This window comes from Monodelphis domestica, chromosome 3 (assembly GCF_027887165.1).
Source record: "Monodelphis domestica isolate mMonDom1 chromosome 3, mMonDom1.pri, whole genome shotgun sequence".
Lineage (NCBI taxonomy): Eukaryota > Metazoa > Chordata > Mammalia > Didelphimorphia > Didelphidae > Monodelphis > Monodelphis domestica.
Window position 1 is genome coordinate 192,497,623 of NC_077229.1, and position 18,480 is coordinate 192,516,102.

The 18,480-nt window shown below is 40.2% G+C and overlaps 1 protein-coding gene across 9 annotated transcripts in view; it reads right to left on the minus strand.

The window, feature by feature from the left end:
• DUSP22 (dual specificity phosphatase 22) overlaps window positions 1-18,480 on the minus strand; it is a 113,495-nt gene that overhangs the window by 65,211 nt on the left and 29,804 nt on the right. For 7 of the 9 annotated variants that reach the window (XM_056823363.1, XM_056823361.1, XM_001378644.5 and 4 more), the window contains exon 2: window positions 6,147-6,180. In XM_056823363.1, coding sequence (XP_056679341.1) covers window positions 6,147-6,180 — 34 coding nt within the window. Of the gene's footprint in view, window positions 1-6,146; window positions 6,181-7,590; window positions 7,632-18,480 lie in introns of those variants that run through there. The other 2 variants (XM_056823364.1, XM_056823362.1) reach the window with 1 other exon arrangement.

Consider the following 18,480-nt stretch of genomic DNA (forward strand, 5'->3'; position numbering starts at 1 on the left):
AGTGGCAGTTGGTATTGAAGGTGGCAAGGATACTGTGCTTGAAAAGCTTACATAAAAGGAAGATGAAAGGGGAGGAGAGAAGGAGAGAAAGGGAAAAGATTCAGATCAGAAATGAACCCGATCAAAGAAGTACAATTTATTAGGAAGAGAAGGCTCCTTAAATGGAGGTTCTGGAAAGTGAGGTGCAAGCTTTGGGGACTTGCGCAGGGTCATCCAGCTAAGAAGTATTTATGGTTGGATTTGAACTCAGGTCTTCTTGACTCCAGGTCCAAGTGGACCTCGATTAATCTTCTCCTATAGAGGCAGCATGGAATCATGGCCAATGATCCAGCATAATGGCTAATAATCAAAGCCAGGAAGCTCTGAGGTCTAGCCCCATCTTTGATACCCATAGGCTATGAGACCCCTGGGAAATCAGTTAACCTCCAAGTGGCAAAGTCAGCACCCATCAGCATTGGTAAATGGAGATTCCTAACCTAAGAATTCCCCAAATCAATGAAAACACAGATCTGTTCTTTTCCTATGTAAGATGGCCATGGAAAGAGGAATGTTTGTACAAAAGACTACCTGGTAATATCTCTGGCACCCTTCAAAATAAAAGTAATGGGGGAGGGAAGGTGGGGCTAGGTGACACAGTGGATTAAGAGCCAGATCTAGAGATAGAAAGTCCTTGGTTCAAATCTGGCCTCAGACACTTCCTAACTGTGTGACTCTGGGCAAGCCACTTAACTCCCATTGCCTGGCCCTGACTGCTCTTCTGCCTTGGAACCAATCAACACATAGTACTGACCTTAAGACAGAAGGGAAGGTTTTTTTTAATGAATAAACAAAATAAATAAAAGTAATGCTCCTTTGAGTCCAACCAAGTCCAATTGTATTTAGTTTGTCAGATCAGAAAAGAATCAGCTCTTTAAGGAATATTCTAATTACAAAGTACAGATAAATCATAGTTTGTTTTCAGTAATACAATCAGGTCAAGTCAGGTTGTCTTTTTAAAGGGCTGTCCCCAAATGAAATTGGACTCATATTATGTATGCTTCATAAAACTTAAATGCTGGTTCTCTGAATTAACCAATGACAAAGAGGGCCAGAGCTTTAAGCCAGAAAGGACAAGGAATGGTAGGGGAAAATGTATGGTTACAAAGGCTGCTCAGAGTGCCAGGCCCCAAAGGCTCTCTCGATCTTTCTCTAGCAGAATCCCAGAGACACAGCAAAGGGAGAGGAAAGGAACATGAGAACTAGGGAAGTATGCTGAAGATCTTAGGGATGGGGCTAATGGACCCAGGACTACTGGATCACCTATTATTTGTAAAGTGCTGGCCTCTGTGCTCACAAGAAAGAACACAGGTGAAGTGAGACACAGACACAGACAGACACACCCCAAGTTAAACAGTGCAAGAATGATGCAATAGTAGGGCAATATGACAACCCAAGAAGTATCTAAAGGCAGTACTTGATTAATTTAAAATGTCAAGTGATAAAGGATAAAAGCTATCAGTTCTGATAAAAAAGAGATTATGTTAAGGAAACTGAGCATCCTTTTCTACTCAGAACAGAGAAGTGGGGACTACAGATGTAGAATGCAGTATATACATTGTCAGATGGTTTTCCTGGAGCCAGGAAGGTCTAAGTTTGCATCCTGCCTTAGTCACTTACTAGCTATATGATCCTGGGCAAGTCACAGAATCTCTCTCAGCCTTGGTTTCTTCATCTGTACAACAGGGATGATAATAGTACCTACTTCATAGGATTGTTGTGAGGCTCACTTAAAAGTGCTTTGCAAACCTTAAAGCACTATATAAACACTATTATTATTATTATTGCAAATATTCAGTTGAGAAGGATTAAAGGGAAATAATGATGGAGTGGGAAAAGACAATGAGAAACTTAATGATTACTATTATTATTATAAAGTTCCAGTTGAAAGGGATTGAAGGAAAATATTTATGGTATAGAAAATGCAATAATAAACTTAATAAATTATTATATGCTTATTACTGTTAAGAAAGGTTCAGTTGAGAGGCATCAAGGGACATGACTATGATGTGAGAACAAAAGACAAAGATAAAAACTTAAAAAATAATTACAGCTGGCATTTACATATCACCTTCACATTTCATATCTGATATATCAATCAGTTCTCACAACCACCATGGGAGGAAGGTTCTATTATTATCTCAATTGTACAGATGAGGAAACCAAAGCCAAGAGAGGTTGTGACTGTCCAGGGTCACCCAGCTACTAAGTGCCTGAGGCAGAATTCGAAACACAAATCTTCCTGACTCCAAGCCCAACACTCAAATCAACTGTACTACTCACTATAAGCAAAGAGCTAAGTCAGCTTCATGGACTTGGTAAGATTTAAGCTGAGCCTTATAGTATTTGGGGGGAGATTCTGAAAGGCAAAAATAAAGAGAGACATATGATAGCCTATTCTAACAAAGGAGGAGAAGTTAGGTAGAAAAAGTAGGTTGGGGTCAGACCATGACAGGCTTTTTTAAACTCCAAAGTGAGAAGCTTAAATTTAGGAGGTCTTCTACAACCGGGTTCCAATTTACTTGTTCATCTGTCTCTCATTACTCCACTCCAAGAACTCCGTGTTCCAGCTGATCAGCTGGAATAAGCACTAAGTGCTCCACAAACTCCAAAATCCATCCCGACCTGCGTGTGCTCACAAAGGCCACCCTTCCCCTTCATGCCTAAAATGTGCTCCTTCACCTCCCCCTCTCTCAGGAAACTTGTGGTCTTCAAGGCTCAAATGCCACCTTGTCTGTGAAGTCTTCCCTTCTCCCCCTAATACTCCCAAAGCTATTGTGATTTCTCCCTCCCCAAATTACCTTACTTCAAATTAACAAATTACACTTAATGGTGTACATGCCTGTGTACACCGACATATTTAAAGTATGATGTTAGTGGCAATTCTCATAATGTTATATACTTGCCCCCAATGGGATTTAAGCTCTTAGAGGGAAGGCATTCTGGTTTTGGGGTTTTTTTTTAAATTGTTGTAGTCTCCTAGCACCTAATCTAGGTCCAGAGCCCAAAGCACATGAGTCTTGAAATGCCTAGGCAGGGGGCAGTTAGGTGGAACAGTGGATAGAACTCCAAGGCCAGAGTTGGGAGGACCTGAGCTCAAATCTGGTCTCAGACACTTCCTAGCTATGTGACCTTGGGTAAGTCACTTAATCCTGTTTGTCTTGCCCTTGTCTTTCTTAAAGTTGTTACTAAGGCAGAAAATAGAAAGGAAGGAAAAGGAAGGAAAAGGAAGGGAAGAAGGGAGGGAGGGAAGGGGGAAGGGGGAAGGAGAAGGGAGGGAGGGGGGAAGGAGGGAAGGAGAAAGGAGGGAGGGAGGGAGGAGAAGGAAGGGAGGGAGGGAGGGGGGAGGGAGGGAGGAAGGAAGAGGCAAAGGGTGACCATTTCTAAGCAGAGGAATGAGATGCTAAAAGCAGAAATTCAGAAAGATTATGTTGGTGGTACTGTTCTGAGTGGGGTGGAGACAAAAGAGGCTGAAGTCAGAGAGACCATGTGGGAGGCTACTGTACAAGGGTAGAAATGGTCTGGAAAATGCATTTTTTAAAACCAATTCCCAGGAAAATAAAATTCCTCACACATATAATTCATTAAGTAGGGCCACAAAGGTATCACACAGGCATCCCCCAGGGTGGTGGCTGCTTTTTCAGAATTTCACAGCTTACTAAGTTAGCAATTCAAAAATAATTATAAATGGGACTATTTTTTTAACAATATCCTCTAATAGCAATTAACAGCTTCCATCTCCCTGAGCTGAACTCCCTAGGAAGCCAATTAGTTGGCACTAAGAGTCTATGGGGATAAAGAGAAGAAAGTCAAAATTACTTACAAAAATGCTAAGGATTTTTTCCTTTTAAAAATAAATCAATTTTAAAGAAAAGCCATCCCAAGGACTTGAAAGCACACAAATTAAAATAGCAGCTAAAAATGCCTACCACCAGTGACTATGCCACCCCAGTTGGGTTATATTTGGCTTCTTCAGGAGGAAGGAGGGTGTGCTAAGCAGGCGTGTGTGGAAAAAAGGCCATTTTATTGTAGTCTGGTACCTGTGACAATATGTCATCCCCAAGTCTCTTAAAGTATTCTACTCCTGTTAGTCACATCATCTCTGGTTCTGAAGAACTACAGTTCTCATGTAAATAATGGCCAGGACATCTGTTCACCGATATGTATTGGTCTAAGAAGTCATGTGAAGGACTTATCTACCAGATGGGGGTGACAAGAGCACCTACCTCACAGGGTTGTTGTGAAGATTAAATGAGATAGGACTAGTTTGGTGGCTCAGTGGATAGAGTCAGGTCTAAAGTCAGGAATGTCTCAGTTCCAATCTGGCCTCTGACATATCCTAGCTCCTGGGCAAGTCACTTGAACTCCAACTGCCCTAGCCCTTACTGCTCTTCCACCTTGGAAAAAATATTTAGACTCAATTCTAAGACAGAAGGTAAGGTTTAAAAAAATGAAATAAGATAACTCAAAGTATTTTTTTTGCCAACCATTTATTATTGTTGTTATTGCAAGGTTTGGTTGAAAGGGATTAAGGGGAAATAAGTATAGTGTGGAAAAAAGGTAATAATAAGCTTAATAATAGGGCAGCAAGGTGGCTCAATAGGTAGTACCAGGCCTGAAATCAGAAAGATTTGAGTTAAAATCTGGCCTTAGACACTGACTAGCTACTGGACAAGTCACTTTACCCCATTTGCCTCAGTTTTCTCACCTATTAAAAAAAATTGAAGGAAATGGCAAGTCACTCCAGAATCTTTACCAAGAAAACACCAAGGGGGCAGCTGGGTAGCTTAGTGGATTGAGAGCTAGCCCTAGAGACGGGAGGTTCTAGGTTCAAATCTGGCCTCAGACACTTCCCAGCTGTGTGACCCTGGGCAAGTCACTTGACCCCCATTGCCTAGCCCTTACCACTCTTCTGCCTTGGAGCCAATACACAGTATTGACTCCAAGACGGAAGGTAAGGGTTTAAAAAAAAAAAAAGAAAAAGAAAACACCAAAATGGGGTCACAGAGTCAAAAGACATGACTCAACAACAAACTTATTTTAATTTTTTAAAAAATATTTACCTTCCATCTTAGAAGCAATACTATGTATTGGCTCCAAGGCAGAAGAGTGGTAAGGGCTAGGCAATGGGGGTTAAGTGACTTGCCCAGGGTCACACAGCTAGGAAGTGTCTGAGACCAAATTTGAACCTAGGACCTCTCATCTCTAGGCCTGGCTCTCAATCCATTGAGCTACCCAGCTGCCCCCTGTTGTAATTATTATTACAAAAGTTCAGCGGAAAAGGACTAAAGAGAAATTCTCTAAAGGGAAGTAACTACAGTGTGAAAAAAAGGCAATGAGTCCTTGTCACAAATTCAGGATATTTTATAATCTAGTCACAAAAAACAAAGAGACAGATCATATTCCAGGATTTATCTATGAACATACTATATACTCCAATAGAATATAAGTTGCTCTTTGAAGGCAAGGACTATCTCACTTTGTATCCTTGTTGATTAACTTGAAATACAGCAGGAACATAATAAATGGTTGTTGGTTGACTGACCAAGGTGCTGATATTTTTAATCATTTCAGTTGTGTCTGACTCTTCATGACCTCATTTGGAGTTTTCTTGGCAAAGACGCCACAGTGGTCTGCCATTTCCTGACCCAGCTATTTTACAGATGAGGAAACTGAGGCAAACAGGGTTAAGTGACTTTCTCAGTCACACAGTTAGCAAATATCTGAGGTAACATTTGAACTTGAACTCAGGAAGCTGAGTCTTCTTGACTCTTGGTTTAGCATTCTATCCACTGTACTGGGGATATGAGGATGAGGGAGTATAAACAAATCCTCTACCAGAATTGGAATTAAAATGGTGAAAACAGATATCTTGGAATTTGCAGCAGTAATAAGAACAGGGAGATTCCTAACCTAGGGTCTATGAACTCTTTCTTTTTTAAAAAACATTCTGATAACTAAATTTCAACATTCATTGGGTTTTTTTTTGGGGGGGGGGTAATCTTATTTATCTCATTATATGCATCTTAAAACATTTCTTCCTTCTGTGTAAGCTGCCTCCAAGTCCCAAATAAGCATCCTCAAATGTTCCTTTAAAACATTGTACTCACCTTTAAAGTTGCCAATGTAGAGGCCGGGCAGGATCTAAGGGAAAGAAAGGTACACACAAAAAGTAAATGGTGGAGCAAAGGTTAATAAAGTTTCATTTGCAAAGAGGAAAGGGCAGGGTAGGGAAGTAACCTGCTGGGTAAGTATTCTGATAGTGCTCCACTTTCTTTAGCATCAGCTTCCCTTGGGCAGGTCTTGTACTCCCTCATTCCTTTTATATATATATATATATATATATATATATATATATATATATGGAAAGAGAGAGTTATACACATATATGTTATAGATAGAAGGTAAGGTTTTAAAATATATATATACACAGTATTTAAAATATATATACATAGTATTACATAGTATTGATTCTAAGATGGAAGGTTTCCTTCCATCTTAGAATCAATACTATGTATTGGCTCCAAGGCAGAAGAATGGTAAGGGCTTGGCAATGGGGGTTAAATTATTTGCTCAGGGTCACATAACTAGGAAGTGTCTAAGGCCAAATTTGAACCCAGAATCTTCCCTCTCTAGGCCTGGCTCTCAACTCATTAAGCCATCTAGCTACCCCTTAATCACAATATATTTTAAGGAGTCTAGGATCTGACCCTCAGACCCATCAGAAATTCACTCCAAGGGATTTATGGAAGGTTAAGTGTCATTATCAAACTGATGAGAGCTAAAGTTGGGGAAAGGGTTCCAATATTTCCCAATTTTTTCCCCTTTAGGTGCTCCATTGACCCATTTTCCAAGAAAACACCTTGAACTTCCAAGATGGCCCTACTATCACTCCTGCCCTTCTTTGTATGTTCCCATTTATAAAATGAAAATTCATCTAGATAACCACTCTCGGTAACAACCTCCAGGAAGCGATGCAGAGCGAAAGGAGCAGAACCAGGAGAACATTGTACACAGAGACCGATAGATACACTGTGGTATAATCAAACATAATGGCCTTCTCCATTAGTGGCAATGCAGTGATCCTGAACAACCCGGAGGGATCTATGAAAAAGAACACTATCCATGTTTAGAAGAAAAACAACTGCTTGAATTACATGGGTTGAGGGGGATATGACTGGGGATGTAGATCCTTAAAGGAACATCCTAGTGCAAACATCAACAGTATGGAAATAGATTCTGATCAAGGACACATGTGATACCCAGTGGAATTGTGCATCAACTATGGGAAGGGGTGGGGGGAGGGGAGGAATAGAATATGATTTTTATAACCAAGGAATAATGTTTGAAATTGACCAAATAAAAAAAATAATTAAAAAAATAGATGACCACTCTCAGGTCCATTCCCTTTAAATTTATGACCCTATGGCATTGAAGAATCCTAGACATACAGGAGAATACATCTGCAATGGACATGGCCCTGATCAGAGGAGTCAAGAGTTTGGATTTGGTCTCAAACCTTCCACTATTAACTACTATAAAACTATGACTTACTGTTTCAGTTGTATCCAATTCTTCATGACCTCTTTTTGGAGAATTTTCTTGGCAAAGATACTGGAGTGGTTTGCCAATTCTTTCTCCAGTTCATTTGACACATTGAGGAAAATGAGGCAAACAGGGTTAAATGGCTTGCCTAGGGTCACATGACTAGGAAGTATCTTTTCATTTTCTTGGCAAAGATACTGGAGTAGTTTTTCATTTCCTTCTCTAGCTCAATTGACAGATGAGGAAACTGAGATAAACAGGGTTAAGTGATTTGTCATGAGTCACAGAGCTAGTTAAGTGTCTGAGGCCAGATTTGAACTCAGGAAGATGAGTCATCCTAACTTCAGGCCCAACATTTTATCAACTGTACCACCTAGCTATCCAGGATTACATCAAGGTAACTTTGTCTCCCTGGCCTCCATTTCCTTCTTTATAAAATAAGCTGGACTACATCAAGAGTGTCTTAACATTTTGTGTCACGGACTTCTCTCTGACAATCTGGTGAAGGCTTTGTACCTCTATGGTTTCCAAAATTCCTAATTGAAGGAAATAATAAATATAAGCTAGAAAGTAGTGATAAGAAAGATGTAAATTTCTTCCCCCATCCATGTTCATGGATCCTCTGACATCTATTCATGGATCCCAAGTTAAGAAATGCTATACTTCTAGGGACAGGAAGTCACATTCAAATGTGACTTCAGATATCCTAGCTGTGTGACCCTAGGCAAGTCACTTAACCCCAATTGCCTGGCCTTTACCACTCTTCTGCCTGAGAGCCAATACTTAGTATTGATATCAAGACAAAAGGTAAGGGTTTAAAAAAAAAAAGAAATCCTCTACTGGAACATTTTGAACGTCTCCTCAAGCTCTTACATTCTATGATTCCAATCACAATTCTATGCACAGGAATTAGATTGGTATGAGCATGGTGCCCTTCCCTGACCCTTCTGATAAAAGTGATGGGAGGCAGGTATTAACAAGGTCCTTCAAAATTACTACTACTACTAACCAAACTCTCTTGGCTTTTCTATCTTTACCCATACTCTGATGTTAAAATTCCCAAATTTTCTTCTCCCTCACATCATTTTTTTGAAACTGGAGAGCATTGAACAAATGGGGAAGTTCAGAACTTTTTTTTTTTAAAGAGGGCTTCCTGGCACATTTCTCTTCCAAAAATTGGGATGGTAGATCCAATTGAGACTCTAAAAGCATTTGTGGCATGTATAAACACCATACACATAAACACTCATGCACACACACCCTTACTTCACAGCTTAGATGCTCTCTGACTTGCCCACATACCTCACCAGCATTCTCGAAGCCATATATGTTCAACAGTTTGGGGTATCTAAAAATATGCCAGCTGCACTATGATTTTTTTTAAGTGCATACAGAACATTCCAGCATCATGACATTTCCCTTCTGACATCTTAGCAACACCCTGCTCTCAGCACAAGGACAGCACACTTTCTCGAAGTTATTCCTAGTTCCAAGGGCAAACCACCACTCATTTGATTCCAATACAACCAAATGCAAGTTCAACCTGTGTGCTGACTTATTGCAGCACTTCTTGGTGGGTGGGATGAAGATAATCCTTGCCTCAGTATACCATACTAAGATCCTCTACTGGGACAAGTGAATCTACATATTCCCTCAAGTTTTATCAAATAGATAGCTGCCTTTCTTTCTTCTTTTTTAATATTTACCTTTCATCTTAGAATCAATACTGTATATTGGACCTACGGCAGATAAGCAGTAAGAGCTAGGCAATGAGAGTTAAGTGACTTGCCCAGGATCACTAGGAATGGCTCTCAATCCACTAAACCACCTAGCTGCCTCCCACCCCCCAGGTCTGGATTAGATAGCCAATGAGGTTCTTTCCAGCAGCAGAGCTTTGATCTGATTATCCTATATAGCTATTGGAGGCAGTATGAAGTAGAAAACTTAGAGTCAGAAAAAAATTCAAGTTCAAATCCTATCTCAGACACTTAGCTGTATGACCTTGGACAAGTAACAACTAAAATCTCTCAGCATTGGTTTTCTCTTATGAAAAATAAAAGTTAAACTCACTGGCTTTTAAAATCTCTGTTGTTGTCCAGTCATTTTTCATTTGTGTCAGACTCTTCTGACTCCTTTTGGGGTTTTCTTGGTAAAGATACTAGAGTGCTTTGCCATTTCCTTCTCCAGTTCATTTTACAGATGAGGAAACTCAGGCAAATAAAGTTAAGTGATTTGCCCAGTGTCACAGTCAGTGTCTGAGGCTGGATTTGAATCAGGTCTTCCTGACTCCAGAGCCAGTGCTCTTATCCACTGTCACCTAAATGCCCTTTTAAATCTACCAGCTCTAAATTTTTCACACCATTTCCCCAAATCTGCCTTCCATGCTATTCCCTCATACCTGGAGAATACTCCCTTCTCACCTCCTTCTAATACCTCCATTCCTTTAAGACTCAGCTCCGGTGCCACTTCATATGGGAATTCCTCTCTTCCCATCAGTTCCTTTCCTTATCCCAGCTCCCAAACCTAGTTCCCCAAGATCCTATTCTCAGGCACCTTCTCTAGCAATAGCCTTCAGTCCTATAATTCATATCCCTACAAACAATGCTCTTATTTATGTCTCTAGGTCCTATTCTTTACTAAATTCCCTTCTCCTACCAGATTACAACCTCACAGAAAGCTAGGGCTAAATTGGACATGATTATTGTCTGCACATAGTAGCTATTCAGTATTTGTTAACTGAATGAACAAACACTAGAAAAGGGCAATGCAAGGTACAAGAGACACAAGACATGTAATAAGAGTCTTAGGGGCCAGTGACCAGGAGTTATTGGACTTTCTCTCTTGCCTCATTCCAAGGACATCCACAATGAGGCCACTGGCCAAAGTCACATCAGAGCAGAGGAACAGGTGCTACAAGTAGACCAGGGATCCTGGAAATAGAACTGCCAAGTCAGATTTGAAGAGATAAATGAGAAAGAACAAAAGGAAAATGAGCACCTCATACACAGTGTGAGGACTTTTATTTCTTGGTATAAGATGTTAGAAGATAAAGCTGGGCTGCTAAAACCTGTGCATTGCCAATAAGAGGAAAGTATCCCATTGGTAAAATTGAGTAATCAAGGCAGAATTTAAAGAGTTAGAGATGGAATTATGATTGCCAAATGACAGTCAGTCAAATACTCAACTCATGCCTCCCTTACTTCCATATGCAATAAGACATTAAGTTGTGTAAGATATTGGAAAGATCACTAACTCTGGAGACAGAGCACACGGGCTCAATTCCCTCCTAGCAATTTGCTACCAATGTGACCTTGAGCAAGTAACTTATCCTCCCTAAGCCTTGAATAAAAGGACTAGACTAGAAGGCCTCAGGTGGCTCAGTAGATAAGAGAGCCAAGTTTTGAGATAGGAAGTTCTAGGTTCAGGTCTAACTTTAGGGATGGAACCGAGATGGCAACTTAGTAGCAGTGAACATTGGAACTGCTCAAAGAATCCTTCCAAATCAAATGTGGCCTCAGCCACTTCCTAGCTATATGACCCTGGGCAAGTCACTTAATCCCAACTGTCTATCCCTTACCAATCTTCTACCTTGGAATTGATTCTCAGATAGCAGTTATTATTTTTAAGTCTTTTGAACCCTAGAGCTTGTAAGCCTATGACCAAACTAAAAGACAAGAAGGCTATAAGCAAGAGACACCTTTTAAAACTTTTATTATTGGAGGAAATGGGAAAACCACCTGACTAGGACTTAAGTCAATAGTTCCAAGTTGAAAGGCATGTTAAGAGAGCCCTAGACTTCATCTTGGCAGCTAGATGGCTCAATGGATAGAATGCTAGGCATGGAGTTAAGAGAATCTGAATTCAAATCTGGCCTTGGATACTTCCTAGCTATATGACCTCCCTGGAAATATCATTTAATGCCAACTGCCTAGCCTTACCACTCTTCTGCCTTAGAACCAATACTTAGTGTCAATTCTAAGACAGAAGGTAAGGGTTTTAAAAAAAATCTGGGCTCAAATTCCAACTCAGAAAATGCTGTGTACAACTAGACAAGCATATTAATGTCTCTAGGCCTGTTTTTTCAACTATAAAATGAGACAGTTTGGAATCAGTGGGTTCTAAGTCCCTTTTCAGCTATAAATTTATGATCCTATGAGCCTAAATTTCTGCAAAATATAAAATAAAAATCTCATGTGACTTTCTCAGATGCTACTCAGACACAAACACAAGCAGCCTTACCAAAATAAAAGACAGGGAAGAAAATCATCTCCCAGAAAGATAGCTTGTACTGAAGGACCACACAAGGATGGAAGTCTGAAACAGCAGCTAGTGAAAAGCCCTTGAAGTGCAAAAAGGATGGGCCCTCAAATTAGGTTTGGGCCCCATGAGAACTCCTCTGTGACTGCTGTAGGAACAAACAGCAAAGCCTTCCCAGTGGCTGAAACAAAGCCTTTGACAAATGCTACTCTCTGACACAATACCAGTCAGAAAGGAATAAAGAGTTCTGGTCTGTGTTGAAGAATTGTCAGGGAATAAATAAGAAGAAACTCGTTTTCCAAGGGAACAGCAGGAGCACTTATTGAGATGGTAAGCTCTTCCAAACAATTCTTCGTAACAGATGCTGGGATCCTGAGTAATGCCTTCCCTTCTTAGAGGTTATATACTATGCTATGTGAGTATAAAGCAGTAAACTGTCCTGAATTCACAGAGACCAACAAAGTAGACCAAGTACTTCAAAAGAGATAGGGGCAGTCAGGTGGTTCAGTGGATGGAGAGACAGGCCTAGAGGCAGGCAGTCCTAGGTTCAAATATGATCTCAGATACTTCCTAGCTGTAAGACCCTGGGCAAGCCACTTAACCCCAATTGCTAGCCCTTACCATTCCTCTGCCTTGGAAGTTCAATTGCTTTTAAGACAGGACATGAGAGTTAAAAAAAAAAAAGGAAATAGATACATTTGGCTTATCACAAAAAAAAAAACACCTCACCTTTTTAATGATACTTGATATTTGCTTGTTTCCCCCACATCAATTCTATCTGAAACACACACATATTCATTTTCTCTCTCTCTCTCTCCTCCCTGCCCCTTTCTATTATGACTTTAAACTATCTTGATAAACAAGACTATGAACCAGAAAGACTAGATTTTAACACTTTCCTCAAAATCAAAAGGGACTAGATGTTTTCCTGGGGGCACCAAAGCCAGATTTAGCTGTTTCCCCACAGACTCAACAGGTTTGCAATAACATAGAAGGATCTCAAAGCTAATGCATGCAAAATTTTAATGTTAAACTTTTTTATGTTAAAAAAAATATAAAAGCTTTTCAAGGAAAGTGGAGGGGAAAGAAACTAAAAATCAAAGGTCACACATAGACTGGGAAAGTGATGGGGAACTTAATCAGTTAACTAGTCCAATGCATTCATCTGACAGAGAGAAAGGAACTAAGACATTGAGAGTTGCATAAAGTGACTTGAATAAAGTTCATTGCTATTAGATAGTATTTACTATGTTCTAGGCTTTGTGGTACTTGCTTGCACCCCTCCCCCACATTTTAAACTTGTACTTTCTGTCTTAGTAACAATTCTAAGACAGACGGACAAGGTTTAGGCAATTGGAGCTAAATAACTTGCCCAAGATCACATAGCTAGGATGCATCTGAGATCACATCTGAACTCAGATTCTTCCAACTCCAGGTCTAGCACTCTTTCCACTGTGCCACTAGTTGCCCTTGTGCAGAGTGATTTTTACAAATATTAACTCATATAAACTTCAAAAAAACTCTGAAAAGTAAGGGCCATTATTATGTTCATTTTACAATTAAAGGAACCCAAGACAAACAAGGTTAAGTGATTTGCCCAGGGTCACAAAGCTAGGAAGTGTCTACAGCTGGAGTTGGATTCAGGTTTTCTTAACTCCTGATCCAGTGCTCTATCCACCATGCCTAGCTGCCTCTAGCAGGTATTGGGATAGGATTCCAACTCAGGTCCCTGCGACTCCAAACCCGTCACTCTTTCCACTGTACCACAGAGCCTCCCACATGGACACCACAATTCCATAATCCTTTTCCTTTCTCTATCTTTCTATGATTTTATTTACAAAAGGAAAATCTTGAAACTATGGAAGAATGCTTATAGTTGTAATAACAATAATGCTAGAAGCAGCTAGGTGGCTTAGTGTATGAAGAGTCAGTTCTACAAGTCCTAGTTTCAAATCTGTCCTCAGACACTAGCTATATGACCCTAGGCAAGTCACTTCCTCAACTGCCTAAGTCTTCTGCCTTGGAACCCATACTTGATATCAACTCTATGACAGAAGGTAAGAGTTTTAAAAATAACAACAACAACAACAATAATAATAATTGCTAGCCTTTACTAGCACTTTAAGGTTTGCAAAGCACTTTCTGCAATTATCACACTTTTCTCTTTTAACCACATTGGAAGGAAAATGCTATTACTATTCCCAGTTTACAGCTGAGGAAATGAAGGCAGAGTGAGAGGTAAATAACTTGCCCAATGTCACACAGTTACTAAGTATCTGAACACATACAAGATCTAGGGTTTTTCTGACTACAAATCCAATGCTGTATAGAGATTTGCACAGGATTAAAGAAACAACTCCTGTTTAGAGCTAGCTCTTCTGTGTCTGCTGTTTGCTCTTTAGCTAGAGTCTTCCCCTATAACATATTCCCCAAGGATGACAGAGCCACTCAGTGGGTCAAGTCAGACAAATGAAAAAGACAACAGATAAAAGATATCGTTAACTTCAGTCGCTTCTTGGAAACAATCTCTTACCCAATAACCTTAACAAATGACCGTTGGATTAATTTTATACAAATAAACAATTTTGAAAAAATTAAGAGAACAGAACCAAGAGGATAATTTATGCAACAAAAAACACCATAAATAGTAACAACTGTAAAGAATTATGATCAATGCAATGACCAGCCAAAACTTCAGAGGACTGATAATGAAACTGTGTGACCTTGGGGAAATAAATTTAACCTCTCTAGGCCTCAATTACTTCATCTGTAAAAAAAGGGATATCTATCTCACAGGATAATTTCAAGGAAAGCTTTAAACACCTTAAAAAGTTGTGTGTTGGGGCAGCTAGGTAGCATAGTGGATATAGTCAGGCCAGGAGTTGTAAGGACCTGAGTAAAAATCTGGCCTCAGATACTGTCACACAAGTCACTTAACCCCAAAAGCCTAACCCTTACTGCTCTTCCATCTTAGAATCAATATTTGTTACTGATTCTATGATAGACGATAAATAGTTGGGGTTTTTTTAAAGCTGTGTTATTTTTATTACCCAAATAGCCACCCTACTTGCGCATGGATGCTCAGAAACTGAAAGGATTGATGGGTTATAGATTTAGAGCCAAGAGTAATTCTCGAAGTCCACCCTAGTCCAATCCTCTCAATTTATAGTTAAGGAAACAAAGATCCAGACAAGTAAAGTAACTTGCTCAAACTCATCCATAATATCCAGTAAGTGGATAGATCTAACAAGAGCAATCATTATGCATTCAACTAGGTGCATGGAGGAGAGTTGGAATTAGAAAGACCTGAGTTCAAATCTTGCCTCATACTAGACACAATTAGCTATATGACCCAGGGCAAATCATGTAACCTATTTAAGTCTGTTACTCAGCAATCTCTCTTTCTCTCTGTCTCTCTCATTCACACACACACTCTCAAGATTGTTGTGAGGATCAAATAAGATAACATGTGTAAAGCACTTTGTAATACTATATAAATGATAGCTATTATTATCAATATGCTTCCTAGAAGTTGTCTACTTACTTCAAATCTGTAGGAAGAAGAGAACAGCTCTCTCATAGTATACATTCCCTCCAATTTCTGTCTAGATGGTTTCTTAATGACATCTTCATAACCCATGCTTAATTATCAGCTCTACATAATTGAGTTCCAAATCTATGTCTCTAGACCTAGTCTCTCTACTGATCATCAAATGCTTACTGGATATTTCAAAATGAATGTTTTATTGTTATTAGTATTTCAAACTCAGGGTGTCCTAAACAGTTCTCATCATGTTTCTCAACACTCCCACTTCTCTTCCAAACTTCCTTCCATTGAGGTCATCATCATTGAAGTTCATCAACTCAAGAGTCATTCAATTCTTGACACTCTCAAAATCTAATCAATCATCAAATCTTGTTGATTCAACCTCTACAAAATCTCTTACATCCCTATCCTTTTCTCTTCCCACATAGGCATCACCCTACTTGAGACCTTATTTGTCTTTCCCCTGGACTATTATGATGGCCTTCTTTAGAGATCTCCCTTTCTCCAGACTCTCTCCAAGCCACCCTCCATATTACTGCCAAATTGATTCCTCTGCCAGGGAGTCAGGCGATAAGAATTCTGACACCATTTCTGGCAATAACCATGTTCTAGTCCGGGTCAAATTACCCAGACTATTTTATATTTCATAAACTATGTTTATGAAATGTAGGTGACTGTTCTATTTACCTGATGCTGATGATGTAGGGAAAATTCACAACCACAATAATAATAGAGTTGGAAAAGTTTTGGAAGAAATGCACAAATTCAAAAAAACACTCCTGGGGCAGCTAGGTGACTCAGCGGATAGAGCCAGGACTAGAGAAGGGAGGTCCTGGGTTCAAGTGTGGCCTCACTTCCTGGCTATATGACTCCCTCACACACTCACTCTCACACACACACACACACACACACACACACACACACACACACACACACACACACAGAGATCACATCACCCAACCCCAAATGCCTAGCCTTACCACTCTTCTGCCTTGGACAGGTTATTTAGTATCAATTGGAAGACAAAAGGTAAAGGTTGTTTAAAAAAAAAACCACTACATTTTCATTCATTACAATGATTAAAACTATGGACTTGAAAAATGCATGTAACCATATTCACCTGTATTTTATATATAATGTAACAGTTCTATCAGTTAAATATTCAGAAGCAACCAGTGAGCAATTCAAATAAGAAACAGTTTAAATAAGCACTTCAAAGATTCTCAAAGAATTACTATCAATTCAAAGCCTAATTTATCCTACAAATTGATGATAGCACTTTTTTCTTTTTAAAGAAGAGACTCAAAGTACTGAAGGTCATTATAAAGATATATCTCCAAATTGGGAATAACCTTTCTTTTATTCAAACATTCTCTTGGGAGGAAAAAAAAGTTACAGTATAAAGACCCTGCCTGATACAGTGGAAAGAATGCTGAACTTGGAATAACACGATTCAGGTTCAAATCCCAACTCTGCTTTTTACTACTTATGTGACCTTGAAACTGTCTCAGTTTCTTCATTTTTAAAATGAGGGGGCTGGAATAGATGTCCTAGTCTAAACTAAGGTCCCTTCTTGCTCTTAGATCTGTGATCCTATGAACCATCACCAGAGTGATGACACCTAGGACCAACTCACAAAATTAGTCTTTCTCACACTACATCTCATAACACTCTCAGAAACCCGGCATTAGATCGGAAGTTCAAAATATTTAGACAGCGTATGCTACTTATCATCCCATGTACTTTTCTCTCTCATTCCATTCTCCCTACTCTCGGTATGTTTTTCCTCTCCATTATTCGGTATTACCACTGGTGGCACTCATGCGTCAGAGGCTGCCAGACCCAGAGTTAAAAGGAGCAGAATCTATAACAGTAATTCCCATTTCATCTAACCATTTGAATAATGGAATAAATTTACTTATGTTGGGAGTATGGGTTGAAATGGGGAAAGGTAATTTCCTTTAAAGGGATCTCTGGGCTATTATTTCAATAAATTTCTGTCCAGGGAGCATCAGCAGAGCATGGATTCTACCACCTTCCTGAGACGTCAAAGGAACAGCTTGGCCACAGAACCTAAGACTAACACCCGACTAGGGGTGGGGCAAGGGGAAACTGGACAAGCCCAGGGTGGGGCTGAGGAGCTGGGAGACAAAAGCACCAGGCTGGAGAAAGATGGGTCCTACCCAGGCAAAGGCAGCAAGGTTGAGGAGCCAACAGGTTTCCCTCTTAGTGGAGAACCCGGGCGTAAACTGGACAAAAAGCAGACTAGATTCACTGCCTCCAAGGGGAGAAGCAGTTTTTTTAAAGGGCTCCACTCTCTACTAGCGTATTAGGTAGCTGTCCCAAGCAACTTCTACAATCCCCTGATTTACATAATAAAAAAAAAAAACTCTAGGGAAGTGGAGGGTGGGGAGCTACCCAAAGAGATAAAGGAAATTACGAGAGAAGATACAGAGAAGACGCCCAGATGACCCGCAAGGTGGGTGGGCGATGTTTAAAGAGCCTCGGAGGGAAGGAGAAGAAAAAAGAAACCACAAGCTCTCAGCTTCACCGCGCTCCCACTAGGGACAGGTCAGAACCACGTCCTAGCCCAGCAAGTGTAAATAGCTTTTAAAAGGGCACGGTGGTTGGTGAGAACTAGTGGTCCACAGCCGCAGAAGGCGTCCAACGTGCAGGGCAAACGCCCGGGGGCTGTTTGCCGGGAAGCCTTCCCAAGAAGGAAGGCGGGGGATTTTCAACAGTATTGACCTCTATCGGCCATCCCCCCACCCCGAGAAAAAATTTGCAGAAGCATCCATCTCTCAACCCCGATCCATTCCCACCGCTTGCACCACCCACCTCCCTACCCTAGCCAGATATTAAAAGCATTTTTTAAGAATACTACACCCAGTCCTAAAAATACAAACATTTAAACGGAGAAGTAAAGCATGCTTTTTTTTTTGTTCGAGTGCTGGCTAAGCCCAAATAAAGGAGGATGGAGGATGCAGGGTGGAGCGCGGAAAGTGAAGAGTGAAACCAAAAGGGACGGTGTTAGAAAAGGGGAAACCAAGGCTTTCCACATCTTTCCCAGTCCTCAATTCTACGGAGGTGAGCTG